Here is a 19,276-nt window from a genome sequence, read left to right as displayed (position 1 = left end):
TCAACACCCAAGGTCAAATTCGGGATACGAGCCGAGCTTCCACTAGGTGGCGCAAGAATCCTTGCTTCTGGTTATCTCAGCGGGGGAAAAACAACGTCTAAAGGCATTCGTTCGAGATGCGAGTTGATCAACATACGAACTCGGTTCTGGAATGAATTAAACTCGTATCTAGAGGTACTACTGTTTTTATAGATGACTTACATGAAGGACTAGATAATAACATAAAAGTTACAATGATAACTTGTGCAAACTAATAACATTGAGTGGAAGAGTGCATTTTAGATAGCAAATGTACCAAGATTCAGCAGGACCCTGACGAGGCTACAACAATGAGTAAAGCCATTAATCTCAGTAACTGAGACAAAGTCCTATGATTGTTTAGGAAAAGTATGAAAGGTAGGAATGCAATACTGGGCAGTATATGTGAAAACTACCACATATACTTGTGACAAGCCGAGAACTTTAGGTACCAATATATACCCCAAAATTTATTTTGGCTCATCCATGGAAGAGCTAATCTGTTAGTACCTATATACAGACGTGGGCTGTTGCCAGAATAGCTAATTGCGCATAGTGCAGGATCAAGCGCAATTATGCTTCCTGTGCAGGTAGCACAATCGTGCACAGGGATACGTGTGCGGGCGGGTTTCGGTAAGGTTTTTTGCTTCCCCATTCATGTTCCACAGCCATGGAACTGCACACAATTAGCCGTTCTGGCAGCAGCCACCTCTGCCTATATATCCATATATACACTCATACATAAGCCATCCATGCCTATGCGTTGGAATATTTTGACCAAAACTTCATGAAAAATGTGGGTCAGCTTATCTTTAGGTAGCACATTTTTGTTGACATTTTGGTTAAAAATTCCAAGATTAGCTTATATCTGGGTGGGTTTACATGAGAGTATATACTGTATCTGGGTATTTTGGTAGATCACAAGGTTAAGGCTGGAGGAGAAAAGACATGATATTTGTGTTCAAGTACCTGAAGGGCTGTCATGGAGAAAACAGGCCATGATAGACCAGAGTTGTTCCAAAAGAAATAATGGATACAGATTACAAGGAAGCAAAGTTCAGTCAGATATCAATGGAAATAGCTAAAGCTATTCAACAGTGGAACAAGGCTGCCTTGGGAAATGGTGCAGCCTCCCCTGTATATTCAGAGCCAGGATAGCCATTGGTTAGTATGCTATGGAATTCCCAACCAGTCACATATCTTAAAATTACCCAGGCTGAGAAAGACTAGATGAAATACAGTCTAAGATCCTCTCCAAACATTGCAACCTGGAATTCTCCAGTTTGGGAGGAGCCATCATTCAGGATGGATTGTCCTCGTCCTGTCCAATGAGGGACTGAGTCTGCATTTTTTAAAATCTGGGTACTCTTCTCTCCTACCCAAATTGGACTCGGTCCTCCATTGGACTAGATGTGGCTAATCTCTCTTCCTGTTGCTGTATCCTCTGATTGGATTTTTTTGGCTGTTTGGATTTGGTTTTTGATTATTCGCTATTTCTCTCTTGCTTTCTGAACTTAGACTGTCCAACTATGGTAATTGCTGACTCCCTCGTTCTGCCCCAGTGGCTGGGCTCCCGGGGGCCTCACTCGTCCTGGCAGCGGCCAGGCCTTTCACCTCGCCCTCACAGAAGTTGTCAAATTACTCACTACGCCCCAAGCTACGATTAGAGACATTCAGCTTCTAATATTATTGCAGTTGGTTCTCCAGCGCTGTAGCTCACACACGCAGCATTTCTAGATGCTTGCCAGCGCTGTAACTTGCTCGCGCTTCCAACGTTCCTCGGGGCATTTTCCCGCACTTGAACAAGTTTGCGTGACCTCTTCGGAGTAGATGCAGCCGCATCCTTCCCAGCACTGGAGTGCTTATTTCTGTGTTCTCAATTCGCCACAGATGCTCCCCTACATGACACATTTTGTGACTAAGGCCATGGGGGCATCGATGGTGGTGTGTCGCATGCAATGGCTGTGGCAGTGGCAGGTGGATTCTTGCCACAAATGGTGCTTCGCTTCTGCTCCATACCAGGATTCCAGTCTCTTTGGTGCTTCTCTTGATCCCATTGTTGTCGAGACATGAGACAAGTGCAAGATCCTGCCATTGCTGTCCCAGTACAGCCATTCTGGGCCAGCTCCATACTCCCGCCAGCCCTTTTGAGCCGTTGACCAGGGCTTTGGTCTCTCTTGAGCCCCAAGTCAGTCCGGTCTCTGGCACTGTCAGCAACACGGAGCATCTGGGAGAGGGAGACAGTTTAAGCAGCCATTCCAGGGTGGGGGAGATCGTTCCTTCCGCAGATCCCACTGAACCCCCCTTTCCCACCCCTATTGTTGGCCACCTGTCCCTATTTGCTCATGCTTGGGAGCAGACTACTTTCCTGGATTCTCTGGATCTGATGGAGGCTTACCTGCATATATCCATGGGTACTCAATACTATCCTGACCGGCTGCAGGCTGGAGTTTCTTTCCCTTCCCGCAAGGTTTTTCGTCAGATGTCCCGTTTCTAGCATTCTCTCCAAGAGGGCTTTGATGGATGTAGTGGCCGAGCAGTTGCTGGACATTTGTGCCATCCAACAGGCTCCCATGGATCAGCAGAGATATGGGTACTATGCCATCTTGTTCATAGTCCCCAAAGCCTCAGGGGGATGGAGGGCAAATCTAGTCCTTAAGTGTCTGAATCGCCGTATTAAGTACTGGCATTTCAAAATGCATTCCCTCCAGTCCATCCTAGGGAATGTTCGACGGGGGGATTTCCTGGCTTCTCTGGATCTAATGGAGGCTTACCTGCATATACCCATCTATCAACTACACAAGCAGTACCTTCAGTTCTGCTATGAAGATAGACACCTTCAGTATAGGGTCCTCCCATTTGGCCTGTCCTCGGCCTCTAGGTCTGGTTTGCTAGCTCTTTCTCTCTCTCCACCCTGGCAGATCCCACTGGTTGAGGGAGCGCTCAGCCAGGGGCAGTTGGTACATCCAGACCCTCAGTGGTACCAACTGACCACCTGGCACTTGAGCGGTGAGCGCTGAGGGACCAGCATTACAATGATAACGTCATCCCGATTATGCAGGCAGCCATATACTCAACAGATTTATGCATCTACCTGGAGCTCTTTCTGCATGTGGTGTGCTACAGACGATCTGTCACCTATGTGGACTCCTCTTTCTAAGGTGCTGTTCTTTCACAGAAGCTCGCCATGGGTCTTTCCCCAAAAACCCTTCGGCGCCTGGTGGCAGCCCTCTCATCGATTCTCACCTGTGACAAGGTGCAGTCTCTTGGTCAACTGCCTGCCATCAGGCATTTTCTCAGAGGAGCGGCCAATGTTTGCACTCCAACAATACATCACTACCTGATGTGGGACTTGCCTCGGGTCCTTCAGTCCCTCACTGGGCTGCTTTATGAACCTCTACAATCTGCGTCTCTCAGACCCTTGTCCTAGAAAGTTGCATTCCTCATGGCTGTCACATCTGCCCGTCGCACGTCTGAGCTCTCGACCCTATCCCCCTGCAAGAACGTGCATGTTTCACATCGATCGGGTGGTCCTTAGGTTCGATCCCCCATTCGTTCCCAAGGTCAATACAGTGTGCCACAGAGCCCAGGAGTTGGTGTTGTCCACCTTCTGCACCAATCCTTCACATCCAACTGAAAAGTCGTGGCAGACTCTGAATGTCTGGCGGTTGTTGAGCTAGAACTTGGGACATTCAGAAGAACTGAGGCTCTGTTAGTCACTTTTCTTCCATGAACCTTGAACTTTCGTAAGTCCCACCCTGAATGATGGCTTCTCACAAGCTGGAGAAAGAGCATTGGTCCTACCTGACACACTTCTTCTCAGCAGAAGGAGCCACCATTCAGTCCCACCCTAGTTTTTTTCTAGTGCACGTTACTCTTGTTTTTTTCTTCTGGGTGGGGAGGTTTGCGTACCGTACTGTTGCAGCATCATTGGACAACAGCCACCATGCCTTTTTGGTGGCCACCTTTTTTTCTTTAGGAAGGGAGTCCAGGGGCTTATCTCTGGATAACATTGTAGCCACAACAGGTCTTCAACTTCAGTCTTATCTAAACTGGGTCGGAGAGGAGATCACCCAGATGAAAAATACTGCAGACGTGGTCCATCATTGGAGAGGACGAGTACAACCCATCCTGAATGATGGCTCTTCCTGCTGCGGTGAGGTGTGTCAGGTAGGGCCAATGCCCTTTCTAGAGTCTACTGAACATGTTAAACAAGACATGTTTATACTTAATGTGGAAAGTGTTAGAAGATCATGAATTCACTTTTTTCCAAAGAAATGTTATGTCAGAATTCAGGACAATCAAATTCGCCAGTGTAATATGTAACCCAATAGAAGAGTAAAAAATCTCTTCATGAAAGAAATGGAGTGCCATTCAAATAAATAATCTATAGTATGTTTCAAATTATTATACATTAACATCTAGAATTTAGAAACTCAAAGGGGAAAAGTGACCTGAAGAGACAATTAAGTCTTAGAATAATACGAAGAATTAAGATAATGAAAAGCTGCAATATAGCACCACTAAACTAAGATAAAGTGTATCTTCAATTTGCATTTAATAAAATGCACTTATTCAGATTAAATCTTATATGAAGGCTGAAGTATATTAAAAGAATTCAAGTACATTATTGTCAGTGTTTAGAAGCCCGATTAGGATCTACAGTAATGTTAAAAATTTAAATAAGTTATTGAATATTCAGATGTTTATACAAATACTAAACAGTGACTGACAAGACTAAAGATATAATAGCATTAAACACAAATGCACACTCTAAAAATGTCAAAAGTCTGAAGCACAAAATAAATTCCACTACAATTTAACACAATTCAGAATGGACTAGCTATTAATGCTTTAAATATTGCTAAACAGATTCTGTTTAGAAATACATGTATGTGCTTCCTAGTCATGAATGGTGAAATAAAAAAGAACAAATATAACAACTCTGCCCCAGCTAAAACATAATTATTTTCATTTCATGTTACATGACTTGGATGAAGACATCTGTGCTCCAAGATATCTAATTAGAACACTATATACACCATGAAAACAGATCTTAACAAATACTATAACCAGACTGATAGACAATTCTGGACCAGAACACCAGTGCAGCATAGTCAAAATTCTTTCATGCAGACTCAGATTATTAAAAAATCTATTCTCCTAAAAAAAGAATTTACAGTATCTATCATACTTACTTTAAGCTTACGTCTGTCCTTCGTCAGCTGCTGGAGCTACAAAGCAGCAGCCAAAATTTTATGTTCAAAATTGTCAGCTTCTTTTGTTTCTTACGAAAACACTGAAGCCAAGTGGTATGAACAGGGTTAATTCAAAGTGCTTGTCTCAAGTCAGGAGAACAGTTCCACCGAGAGCAGCGACACACCACGGAAAAACAAAATAGTTTGCTGATCTCAGAAGCTAAACTTGCTGTATGAATTTTAAAGCTACTGTTCTAATTTTCATCAAATATCACGTACCTCTGAAAAATATGGAGAAAAAAAGTAACTATTGTAAGCTAGTAGTGTAGCTAGGAAGAACTTCTGGTTAAAAAAATTCTAAAAGGAGTGAAATGGTCTTTTTTTTCTGTCTTAGCCCATGCACAGCTGAAAATACATACATGCTGTGTGCACTTTTAACACAAGTCTTTAGGGACTGAAAAATAAAGTACAGCCAGAAATTTGTCATGTGTTTCATCTCTTTTGTCTATATTTGATTACCCTTGAAAGCATTTTGAGCAGCACTGGTGGCTGCTGTCGAGGCAGCATTTGCTGCAGCAGTTTGTACAGTTTTGTTGGACATCACACCCGTTGCAAATTCTTGCTGGGCCTTCTCAAAACTTGCTCCAGTTGTACGATATAAACCATGCACCTATGAAGAAGTCCAAAGAGAAAATTTGAGGCGTGATTCAGGACATAGAGATTGTACAGAGATTAATCAAAAGTTTAAGGTTCCACAATTAAAAGGAAAACGCTGGATTTCATCACCACTTTCAGTCATGGCACAGATTGAGATGTCCTACAATGTTTGCAGATGTTGCAAACTCTGATGTCTCTTCTTTGTCCAATGTTTTAGCTTCTTAATAAGTTAGTGCGGTGATGGCGAACCCTTTTTCCCTTGGGTGCCAAAAGAGCGTGGGCCCGCACTATCGCACATGCACGACTGCCCACATCCATAATTCAATGCCTGGGGATGGTGAAAATAGCTTTCCCTGCCCTCCCCACCCCACCCGGAGGCCCTTTGAAGGCCGGAAATGGTCTGTTTCCCAACTTCTGGTGGGCCCAGTAGGCTCGTGTTTCGTCCTCCCCAGGCTCCAAAGGCTTCCCTGGAGCTGGGGGAGGGTAAAAACGCCATCCCTGCCCCCCCCCCCCGATGCTCTCTGGAAGCCTAAAACGCCCTCCCAGAGCCTCTGTGTGAACCAAAAATCAGCTGGCCAGCACACATATGCACATTGGAGCTGAGTTAGAGTCTTCGGAGAGGGGCGGCATACAAATTTAATAAATAATAATAATAACAATAATAATAGCTTGTGTGCCAGCAGAGATGGCTTCATGTGCCACCTCTGGCACCCGTGCCATAGGTTCAATTCAATTCAATTCAATTTATTAGATTTGTATGCCGTCCCTCTCTGAAGACTCGGGGTGGCTCACAACGATAATAAAAACAATATTCCAGCGAAAACAAATCTAATATTAAAAAGCACGTAAAACCCTATCATATTTAAAAAAGCAAACAACATATAGATACCCAAGCATAAATATAAAAAAAGCCTGGGGGAAAGGTGTCTCAACTCTCCCATGCCTGGCGGTTCGGCATCACTGGTATAATATATATGACACAGTGGTATTAAAATGACTTGTTATAAGCACCACTGCATATAATTGCATCCTAACCAAGGTAAAGGAGTCCTGTAGATTTTACTTGGTTAGTTGTAGCCAAATTTAGAGGGTAGTGCTTATCTCTGCTTCTAAGCTAGCACTGCCCAAAGTTACGCTTTCATGGTCAATGTGGTCAGCATGAAATTCAAGTCGCAGTACAGAGCATGTGGCAAACCACTGAGTATTGTTACCTTCCTACCAAAGTGGTACCTATTTATCTACTTGTATTTACATGCTTTCGTACTGCTAGTCTGGCAGGCGCTGAGACAAGTGATGGGAGCTCAATCCATCAGTGGTAGGACACAAGCCACTGGGGTTTCTCCGGCATCTTTTAAGCTACTATGTATCCTAAGTAAAACCAAATAAATAAAATTGATGTCTTGGCATATACGTGAATAGGAGTGTATTACATTTCAATGCAGACCAATTTTCATGGATAGAAGTTATTATGGTTCAAAGAAAAATCCTATATGGCTTTTGGATCACCATGATAAATTGAACAGGATGAAGATTACAAGTAAGAAAATGGCTATGTGTCTAGTAAATTCGGCCTGCTGAACAAGCACATGGATCTAAGAAAATCTGAAAAAAGTTCATCAAACATAAAGAGTAATTTAACTCAAATCTTTTAATAGAAATTATTTGAAATAATCAAATCGAATAATTTAATATGCCTAGAGATAAATTAGCAAAGCCAAACTAGAATGATATTTCTTTAGTATCTTTGAGGAAGAATGGACCTCTTACTGAATTTAAGAGCCCAAAAATATTTCTAATATCACCTATTCAATTAAGTGATGAGGAATAGTAAAAGAATATTCAATAGCATACTGCAGTAATAATTAAGATTGCAATTCTAAATATGACTACAGGGTAATAAGTCTTACCAAACTTAATAAGGCTTGCTTCTAAGTAAATTAGTTTAGAATTGCAGCATAAAGCAATATAATGAGATTACAATAGTATTTTTCCGTGAATTATGAAAGCTGTTTTAGCTCAACAACTATTAATTATATTAATTATAATAGACTAAAAGTAAATAAAAACTTTTAAAACTTTAAACATCTAATTTACCAGCAGTTTCTTGAACATGCTGGCTCAAGTTAACAGAATAATGTTTGAAGTTAGAACTTGACAAAGAGAAAAATATTCCCTAATAATTTTTAGATCCAACTTATTTGAAGCTTTAAAAAAAAATACTGTTGATATTTCAAATCAGAGGACTAAGACTTTTTCTTTTCTCTTTATTCCCAAAGATACTATCCATGATCAAAGATAAGTCTAGTTGTAAACATAAACTATGACCCCTAGTGGTCAAATAAAAAGGCCACATAATATTCCATTGACATTGGTTGATACAGTTGAAAACAATGGAAACTGAATCTATTTGCGGTATATCAGAGGGCAAATTATGTTTATCAGCTCTAAGAATTAAAATAAATATAATATATATTATTAAGGGCTCGCATTCAGATGCTGAGAAAGAGGCTCCAGCAGAACCTGTAAATTCAGCCCCAGGAGTCACAAAGCCAAGAATTACCTGAGGTTCATCAAACACAAACACCGTGGATAGAACCGTCAAGTGACAATGACTTTAAGACCACCCAGCCCCTCCACCCAGAGATGGGCTGCTGCTGAAACAGCTAACTGTGCTTAGCTCTGGAGCATGAGTTGCGGGATCAAGTACAATTTTGCTTCCCACATCTGTGCAGGTAGCAAAATCTGTGCGGGCATGTTTCACCGAGGTTTTTTGCTTCCCTGAAAAACGCATCCCTTTGCAAAACTCACATAAACATGTGAGATTTTGCTAGCTGTACTGGTGCGGGAAGCAAAATTGTGCTCGATCTTGCACTCGCGCTCCAGAGAGCTCTACACAAATAGCCGTTTCGGCAGAAGCCCATCTCTGCCTCCACCCATACAGTGAATACAATATAGAGAAGAGCTGTTCTATGAGGCTCCTTGCCAAGCAAGAGAGTAAAAATCTTGATTAAAGACAGCTGGCTGAAGCCTGATTTAAGAGATAGACCTGACCCATTATTGTTCATTGGAATCAATTATTTGATCTCTGATGGCTCTTGTGCAAGATTCAGTTGGACTCTTGCTTAAGAAATTCTGGTCTCTAGACTAGCTGACTTTTAAAACCTTGGACTGAGTTTAGTCTTTTCCATGTTGCTGTTATAAGCAACCATTTAGAGAAGCTATTTTCTGTTTTTGTTGCATTTGTTGCCTGCTGTTATCTTCCTCACTTTAAGTAAAGTGCTAATTGCCAAAGCAGTTATATATGTGCATGACAATTTGAAACAAGAAACAGGACATATATATTACTTACCTTATTTAGGTGTCTGTTTTTGTAGTCTCAAGATTCTTCAGAAAGTTTATGATTTAATGTTCAAAGCATCCCTCTTAATGAAATGTGATATTTTATCCTATTCTGTTATTTCTTTCCATGTCTATTTGTTCTCAAATGTTATTTCTTCAATTAATATGAATAGTATCAAGAAAGAATTTAGTCAAACCACCTGAGTATACTTATTTGTTTTTACAACTATGATCATTTTAAAAATTCAATTTTTTTCTGGATGAAAAAAACCACTTACCTTTTTAAACATAATTAGTGACATGACCGCAGAAGCTGTAAAAAGAGCTGCTATGACTATCATCATAATGCCTACTGGAATGCTGTGGTTAAGTCCAGTGAGAGATGAAATCCATCCACTAAAGAAAATATAGAGAGCTCTAAAACCACATCTATGATTCTCTTTAAAGAAGTATGGCTAGTTCCCCCATCACATATATTTTAAAGGAAAATATCATTTTCCCTCTATGGATTACAGAGGAAGTTCTTAAAGCATATTTTAAAGGAATTGAAAACACAAATACTTCAGATTTTGGAAGGGATGGGGAGGAAGATAGTAAGCAGTCCTAAATTATTTTACCATCTTATTGGATTTTATAAATTGTCTATATTAAATTAGAATTACATACACTATATCTCATGCAAGCATACTGAAAGTTGCTATTTAAATTACACAACAACTCTGAGCTTTCCTTTCCTGATTTAGATACTGCTCGAAAATATGGACTATTAATTACATCATATTTCATGCCATAAGGAAGAACTTGAAGTTTTATTTAAACTGAAAATCAACCATATGCTTATTGATAGGAAACAAAGCTAAATTATTTACAGCATATGGTATAGCATACCATAACTCAACCAAATGTCTACATGGTTTAAAAATGCTAAAATTATAAAACAATTAATTTGTCTTTTTAACTTTTAATAAATTTTGAGGCCTTGTGGGTTGGTTTCCCCCCCCCAGATACTTGTAATTTATTACAAATCTAATTAATAATAATAATAATAATAATAATAATAATAATAATAATTATTATTATTATTATTATTATTATTATTATTATTATTATTATTATTATTATTATTATTATTATGAAACCTAGATTGGCCATACATACATATTCTCCTTTTTTATGAATCCAATAACAATATTAATCCAATATCAGCCACAACATTTTCCCTTAAAAATATGAGCATAGATTAAGAAAGCTATTCTTGTAATATTATTCCAGCATTCAGTTTGCTGCAGCAAATCGGCAATATATGGACTGAATTGGATATATATATAAAGAAAAAAAGAATAGAACAAATACTGCAATCCAGGCAGAATGAACTTGAATTAGGACTGGCAGAAATCAGTAACCTAAAAGAATATGTTACCTTCAAAATGTTGAGCCACAGCTCCTATCAGTCTCATTTCAGCATGTTGGAATTAGGATTGTTGAAAACTGTGGTTCAACAACATTTGGTCAATGGTCCCCAACTTCTGCACAAGAAGTTTAAACCCGCAGTAAAGGCTTCTCTCTGACTGCTATGAGAAAACAGTTTACCTAATTCTGAGCAAGGCTCCATGCAAAATTGAACTAAAGGATGTCCTCACCCCTTACCCTTCAGTGCAGTTTTCTCATTTCTGATAATCTGGGTGAATGAGAAGCCTCCATCAGCAGACATGACAAGGATAGAAGGCATCTATTATTCCTTCCATGGACATCCTCTTTGCAAATAGGTAGCAACTAGCCAATGGCCTGGCCTCACACCCTTTCTATCTCTTGGCATGCCCTGATTCCTGACTCCGATAATACCTTATTATTGCAAATACCTAATGTTAAACTTTGTAAAAGATTTTAAAAGAAATGGGTCATAATACCTTTGCAAAAAATGGCAAGCTATTGCTCTCACTACATAAGACTATGGTGGCACAGTGGTTATAATGCAGTAGTTCAGGTTAGTTCTGCTGAGTGCTAGCACTTGGGCAGTTCAAATCTCACCAGCTGAAGGCTGACTCAGTCTTTCCTCCTTCCAGGCTGGTAAAATGAGGACTCAGATTGTTGGGGGCAATAGGCTGACTCTCTTCTACAGCCCTCTAAGCACTGTGAAGCAGTATACAAGCCTAAGTGCTATTGCTATTGCTACGTACATTTACCAAAGCATAATACAACAGGACACTTACCAGTTTCCCCAACCCTGGAATCCTACAGCTTGAAGGACATGCACAGCAAATTGACAAATGTATACAAAGAAGAAAACAAAGAACCTGAAGGAGCTGTCGCTCCTGAAAAAGAAGGAAAGAAAAAAAGTGAGCTATTCTCATAATACTTGAGGAACAAAATAGCGAGCCTGTCATAAGGTTAACAGAACAAGTGAGTTCAGACACTTCAGACATCTCTTTTGTATATACATTCTGTTTTATGACTGTATAAAACCGCTGGAAATTGGAACATGCAGAAGCATTCTTACCAAACTGACCAATTACAATAAACATTTCAGAAAGTTAAACATCAAATGCAAAACGCAGCAGTTAAGAGGAAACAAAGCAACTATAAAATGAAAAAAGTTTAACAATATTGTAAAAGAAGTACAAGTACAGTTTCACACTATATTGTCATTTTATTCAATAAGATGTTCACTAGCAATTTTTACATCTGTCGTTTTCTTACTGAATCAAAGAAAAACCTTGTGATTTAAGTCAGCTATTTCTTTTCTTGCCCAGCTTACTTCATTTTAGAGAAATGCACGAAAAGAAAATTTTAGAGGGAATATAGTTCAGTGGGACACCAGCTTAGATTCTCAGCAGTCCTGCACAGGTCCTTTTATGTCTTGAACAGCTTCTCCCTATGTTATTATATTGCAGTTCAGAGTTACTTCAAAGATAAATTGTTCTCCTCAACAATGATCTGTGAGGAAGCATGAGAGACCAACTGCTGTGCCAACTGACACCTTCTGGTAACTGCATGGTATCAACCTCATGTATTATTTCAAGTCTACTATTGTTGTTAGGAGCTTGGGATCCCTTCCAACTACACTGCAAATGCAGACACTCCTCAAATTACAAGTACAGTGGTACCTCGTGATACGAACCCCTCGTGATACGAACCCCTCGTGATACGACCCGGGGTTCGGAAATTTTTTGCCTCTTCTTACGAACTTTTTTCAGCTTACAAACCCACCGCAGATTGCAAAATGGCGCTTCGCTGGGTGCCACCGCCCGGCTGTCACCTTTTAAAACAGCCGGGGGGCTTCTCAGTGTTCTCCCAAACCTGAACTTTTTGGATTCGGGAGCCCACCGAGAAGTGCCGCTGCCCAGCTGTCACCTTCTGAAACAGCCGGGGGGGTGTCTTGGCGTTCTCCTGAACGCCGAACCTGGAAGTTTGGGTTCGGGAGGCCGCCGAGAAGCGCCCGGCTGTTTCAGAAGGTTACGTTTCGGCCTCCAGGAAGGACGTCTTTGTGACGTCAAAGCTCCGCCCATGGAATTCCCTATTGGGATTCCCCACCTCCTTTCCAGCCTCCAGATCGGCTGAAAACGCCGCCGCTGATTGTAAAAACAGCGCTCCGCCGGGGACGGCGCCCGGCTGTAACCTTCTGAAACAGCCGAGCACTTCTCGGCAGCCTCCAGAACCTGAACCTCTGGGTTCGGCGTTCGGGAAAATGCTGAGAAGCCCCCCCGGCTGTTTCAGAAGGTGACATCTGGGCAGCGGCGCTTCTCGGTGGCCTCCTGAACCCGAACCCAAAAGTTCGGGTTCGGGAGAACGCCAAGAAGCCCCCCGGCTGTTTTAAAAGGTGGCAGCCAGGCGGCGGCGCCTAGTGGAGCGCCATTTTGCAATTCCCCCCCCCTTTACACGCATTAATCGCTTTTACATTGTTTCCTATGGGAAACAATGTTTCGTCTTACAAACGTTTCGCCTTACGAACCTACCTCTGGAACCAATTAAGTTCGTAAGACGAGGTATTACTGTAGTTGCCTAACAATTGTTTGGAATTATGATAGTGCCCCAACCCAAAGTTCTGAAACCAGTGATGGCATTTTGGATGCCGGGCAGTTGGTTCACATTTGCAGCCATTTGTGGTATCCCACAATAACAATTTGTGATGTTTTTGCCAAAAATCTGGGTTTACTTCCAGTTTGCAGCAAAAATATCCGATAGCAAACAATGGATTCACATAACGATCACTACATAAAATTAGGTTGGTGATGTGATGATCTGCTTTACATGTGCCGCCATGTATAGCCACAATGGAGATGTTTCCCTGAAAGTAAGACCAACCAGAAAATAAACCCTAGCATGATTTTTCAGGATGCTTGTAATATAAGCCCTACCCCAAAATATGCCCCAGTTAAGATCGTCAGCCAGACGGACACATTTAGTACCATATTTCCCCCCAAATAAGACCTAACCAAAAAATAAGCCCTCTTGCGTCTCTTGGTGTAAAAGTTAATAAAAGACCTGGTCTTATTTTCAAGAAACACAAGTAATATGGTCATTAAGTTGAGGACTAACTGTACATCCAAAACAGAAACTAAAAAGATCAACTTTGAATATTATTGATACTAAATTGTAAAACCCATTTAAATGATATTTTAGATAGCTATATTTTTGTCAATGTACAGGTAATCCTCGACTTACAGCCATTAATTTAATGACTATTTGAAGTTGTAATGGCACTGAAAAAGTGACTTATGACCACTGCAACATCCTCACAGTCACGTGATCAAAATTTGGACACTCAGCAACTGGCTCATTTTTATGACAGTTATAATGTCCCAAAGTCCCAGGAATCCCAAAGTAAATTGGGGAAGCCAGATTAACTTAACAACTACCGTATTTTTCGCTCCATAAGACGCAGTTTTTTTCCTCCCAAAGTAGGATGAAAAATCAGCCCCGTCTTATGGAGCGAAGATGGCGGCGGGCGGGGCTTGGCGGCGGGCGGGACGCGCGAGGGAGCGAGCGATCCGGTGTGTCGGGCTGCCCGGGAAGGCGAGCGGTGCGCGGTAGGCGCGGGGATGGGGACAGGGGGGCGGAATCGTCTGAACGCGGTTCCGAGTTGTGGGGGGTTCGCCTTTGGCTTTTGGCTTCAGGAGTCAGCTGGGAAGCGGCGCGGCTGTTTTAAAAGATCGCAGCCGGCCTGGGGGGCTTCCCAGCACCCCCCCGAACCTCTAAAATCTAGATGCGTCTTATCAGCAGGTGCGTCTTATAGAGCGAAAAATACGGTATGTTATTAATTGAACTGCAGTGATTCACATAACAGCTGGGCAAGAAAGGCTGTAATATGGAGCAAAAATCACAACTTTAACAATAGAAATTTTGAGAACAATTGTGGTCATAATTTGAGGACTATTTTTTTTATTAACTCAAAAAAACAAAATATATATCTTTTTAATAGCACAAATTACAAATTAAGATAATACTTTACCTGAAAGCTCCATAAAGTGGTCTGTACCAGCAGACAAATGAACATGGAGTAAAAAGCAAGAACCAGAGAATACTCAGTCCAAAGTCAACTCCTCGCATGGGCTGAAGGCAAAACCAGGCCAGACATCCAAAAATATTAAGAAATAGTGTCACTGCATGGACTGTGAAAAGAGAAGAGTTAAAATTGAGTTTCTATATTTCTATAACTAATAACAGAGTAATATATCAAACTGAATAAGCCACCTTCATCAATCAGAATTTTGTCATTGTATTCAGTTGCATGATTTTAAAAAAAAACTATTCTATGTTAAAAACTTATTTTAAGCATTCTTCCAACAACTATTCAAAAGCAAATTGCTCTCTATTAAACCTAATTGCCTAATGTACATTAGCCAGGGTTGCGTTACCAACAAAGGAAAGGGAAGAGAAATATTCTATGATGCCATCTCTTAATCCCTTATGTGAGACTCTTAGAGGATCCTGTGATTTCATATAAGGTTCACAAGCTTTATAGAAAATCCGGACAGAAGGAGGAATTTGAAAATCCATAATGTCGACATGGAAGCTTGGATCTGAGAACAAAAAAATGGAATCTGTAGCCCTCCATGAAACTATGATATACTGCAACTCAAATGTATGTGGAAGGCCAAAGGTTTTTCACACTTACATAAGCGAATAGGTTGGAGCAGAAATATCTGACATGCTACCTGAAGCAGTAGGCAGTTTGAGGTACCCAGAATACTCTTGAGTTGGATGTAAACTTTCTTTATCTAGCAGTCAAGTCCATTGAGTGGTGTTTTGATCAAAACATTGTTAGCAACACTGGAAGGATGTGACATGTCCCTCCCTATTTTCCGTATCCATAGAGTTCCTAGTGTTGTTGCCCCCATGCTATGGAGGAAATTTTTGGAGGGGATCAGAAGCAACTGCAGGAGATAGCAATCTCCATTGTATCAGGAATGCTCACTGAACTCATAAATCCAATTCTGTGTTTGCCAAATGAAGAACATGGTCAATTACTGAGTATTAGCGAGTATTCTGAGCAGAGACAGGTTACAAGCGGTGTGCCACAAGGGTCTGTTCTGTGTCCTACTCTTTTTAATGTGTTTGTGAGTGACATAGGGGAAGGTTTGGTAGGGAAGGTTTGCCTATTTGCCGATGACTCTAAAGTGTGCAATAGGGTTGATATTCCTGGAGGCGTCTATAATATGGTAAATGATTTAGCTTTACTAGATAAATGGTCAAAGCAATGGAAACTGCAGTTTAATGTTTCCAAATGTAAAATAATACACTTGGGGAAAAGGAATCCTCAATCTGTGTATTGTACTGGCAGTTCTGTGTTAGCAAAAACTTCAGAAGAGAAGGATTTATGGGTAGTGATTTCTGACAGTCTCAAAATGGGTGAGCAGTGTAGTCGGGCGGTAGGAAAAGCAAATAGGATGCTTGGCTGCATAGCTAGAGATATAAAAAGCAGGAAGAGGGAGATTGTGATCCCGCTATGTAGAGTACTGGTGAGACCACATTTGGAATACTGTGTTCAGTTCTGGAGACCTCACCTACAAAAAGATATTGACAAAATTGAACGGGTCCAAAGACAGGCTACAAGAATGGTGGAAGGTCTTAAGCATAAAACGTATCAGGAAAGACTTAATGAACTCAATCTGTATAGTCTGGAGGACAGAAGGAAAAGGGGGGACATGATCGAAACATTTAAATATGTCAAAGGGTTAAATAAGGTTCAGGAGGGAAGTGTTTTTAATAGGAAAGTGAACACAAGAACAAGGGGACACAATCTGAAGTTAGTTGGGGGAAAGATCAAAAGCAACATGAGAAAATATTATTTTACTGAAAGAGTAGTAGATCCTTGGAACAAACTTCCAGCAGACGTGGTTGGTAAATCCACAGTAACTGAATTTAAACATGCCTGGGATAAACATATATCCATCCTAAGATAAAATACAAAAAATAGTATAAGGGCAGACTAGATGGATCATGAGGTCTTTTTCTGCCGTCAGTCTTCTATGTTTCTACTTACAATTTCAGAGGAAAGAACTACAGTAACAAACTCCACTTCTATCAGCCTCAGAAATTATTTTAAAGAACAATGGATGCTTTTCCCACGCATCTTTCTGTCTTAAGGTAGCAGGGTTTTAATAGCAATTCCCTTAACAATAGTCTCTTTTTATTCTGCCATATCACTCAATTATGTTTTTCAAGGGGAAGAGCTCTCGCATATGCCATTTTTAAAAAGGATGCCTGCTTAGAATCTCTGCAGATGTAAATAATATCAATTTTTTTAAAATTTCATTTTAAAAACAATATTAACAGTGAGAATGTTTTTCAGTACAGGTAATCCTTGACTTTCAACCATTCATTAAGTGACTGTTAGAAGTTGTAATGGCATTGTGATCTAGGACCATTTTTCACATTTATGGCCACCGCAGCATTCCTGTGGTCATGTGATCAGCTTTTGACATTTTTCTGACAAGTAAAGTCAATGGGGAAGCCAGGTTCACTTAACAACTGTGGCAAGAAAAATCATAACATTGGGCAAAACTTACCACCGTATTTTTGGAGTATAAGACGCACCTTTTTCCTCACTAAAAGAGGCTGAAAATTCAGGTTCATCTTATACTCTGAATGCAGCTTTTTTCGAAGCTTTTTCCCCCACAGCCCTAACTAGGTGCTAATGATCTTCCCAGCTCTTATCTTGCAGGTTCTTTCATTGTTACGGTCTGCAAAGAATGTTTTCCAAGCTCTAAGTCTCTGCAGAGTTTTTTTTTCATTAATCTAACTTGCTCCAAGTAAGTTTCTTTCCAGCCCTAACCAGGTGCTAAACTCTGCGAAGAATGTTTTCCAAGCCCTAATTCTTTGCATATATACCATGTTTCCCCGAAAATAAGACATACCCCGAAAGTAAGGCATGTCAGAGGTTTTGCAGAATTTGCTAATATAAGGCACCCCACCGAAAATAAGGCGTAGTCAAGTTTACATATGGTACGGTGGAAAAACATACGGTACCATTCAAAGCTGTTCATAGCGGTACTGTAATAATGTGGCGTCCCCTGCTGGCCCCTTCCATCGCTTTGTACCGTCTAGTACAGCAGACATAGGCTGCTGCTGTCTCACCGCCATTACAGTCTCCACTATAGTGCATAGACTGTAGTTCCTCTGGTGGCCGGAAGCTGCAATAGCGGGAGTATACTGTGGTACCATATAAGTGCTGTTGTTTGTGTGTGTGGGTGCCATATTGACAGGTACTGTACCGTAATCAGTGTACCGTATGGTACACTTTCTTTGGGGGTGTCAGCTTTTCTGCCTATGAATTTGTCTTATTTGAGAAATATAAGGCACCCCCCGAAAATAAGACGTAGCACAACTTTTGGAGCAAAAATTAATATAAGACAGTGTCTTATTTTTGGGGAAACACTGTGTGTATATATATATATGTATGTATGTATGTATGTGTGTGTGTGTGTGTGTGTATATATATATATATATGTCACATGTTTAAGCTGAATTTTTTGAAAATTAAGGGAGACTAGGATAGATCTATATATATATATATCTACTTGCTCAGACTCTTTCTTTCCAGCCCTAACCAGGTTCTAACAATGTTCCCAGCTCGTACTGGCTTGAAAGCTCTTTCATTGTTACTTTCTCCAAATACATTTTTTAAAAGCCCTAACCAGGTGATAAAATAAGCAGATTCTTTCCCCTATTTTCCTCCCCAAAAACTAAGGTGCGTTCTTATGCTCTGAAAAATGTAGTACTTAACAACGGTCTTGTTCAGCAATGGAAATTTTGGGTTCAACTGGGGTCATAAGACAAGGACTATCTATAATTATCTTAACCACTATAAATGATTAACCTCCTGACCAATCTGTATCTATTAATAACAGCCAAATATTATACTTATAACCATTCAAATTATATAATTTTGCAGGGGAGGGAACTGAAATAAAACTTGACCTTTTCAATATCAGTCCTGGATTTTAACAGTTTATGTGTTTTTGAAAGTATGGTAAGAGTAAAATTTTTACTTATGAAATAAACATTAATCCTCTTTATTGCCAAATTTCCTAAATTACTTGCTTTAGCAGCTGATGTTTCTACAATAATTACAGGATGTACAGATTTTTGTGGATACTATTTAATTATCTGAAAGCTGGGCCAGTAAATACATACAGGAATAGCACAATAACCAACGATTACTTATATCAAATTATATACTGCTTAAGTCATGTGGAAATACGTTTTTAGTTTAAAAAAGTTAAGTTGCATTAAAAAATTGTGATCATTTGTACATATAAAGTGTATGTACAAATGTATAAAGTATATTTACAAATGTAAATTTCATAAATTCATAAATTCATGTATGAATTTAGAAATCTTGGGGGTAGAATTCTACATTAAGCACAAAATTAGTACAGGATTCTGGTTAGGCTTTGACATATATATTGCATATACGGCATGGAACATTTCAAATTTGTAGAAAGAAAATCTTGAAATAGGTGCAAGTAACCATGAGCAGTCCCTGAGTTCAAAACAGAAGAGTTTGTTATTGCTACTTCTATACAAGAATCCAGTTAGCAGTCAAAGCTAACTCAGAGAGG

At 40.1% G+C, this 19,276-nt stretch overlaps 1 protein-coding gene across 3 annotated transcripts in view; it reads right to left on the bottom strand.

The window, feature by feature from the left end:
* Positions 1–19,276, bottom strand: part of SCAMP1 (secretory carrier membrane protein 1) — a 52,977-nt gene that overhangs the window by 7,017 nt on the left and 26,684 nt on the right. Inside the window, exons 6-9 of one of the 3 annotated variants that reach the window (XR_011558354.1) lie at positions 14,662–14,821; positions 11,423–11,524; positions 9,491–9,608; positions 5,496–5,886 (exon numbers count right to left, since the gene is read on the bottom strand). Coding sequence is in view for 1 of the 3 variants with exons in the window: in XM_070743221.1 (XP_070599322.1) it covers positions 5,722–5,886; positions 9,491–9,608; positions 11,423–11,524; positions 14,662–14,821 (545 nt within the window). In the remaining 2 variants the exon portion in view is untranslated. Of the gene's footprint in view, positions 1–4,559; positions 5,887–9,490; positions 9,609–11,422; positions 11,525–14,661; positions 14,822–19,276 lie in introns of those variants that run through there. The other 2 variants (XR_011558355.1, XM_070743221.1) reach the window with 2 other exon arrangements.

The sequence above is a fragment of the Erythrolamprus reginae genome, chromosome 2, assembly GCF_031021105.1.
Source record: "Erythrolamprus reginae isolate rEryReg1 chromosome 2, rEryReg1.hap1, whole genome shotgun sequence".
NCBI classification, from domain to species: Eukaryota; Metazoa; Chordata; class Lepidosauria; order Squamata; family Dipsadidae; genus Erythrolamprus; species Erythrolamprus reginae.
The sequence above is the reverse complement of the archived record's forward strand: the minus strand, read 5'-3'. Positions and strand labels throughout refer to the sequence as shown.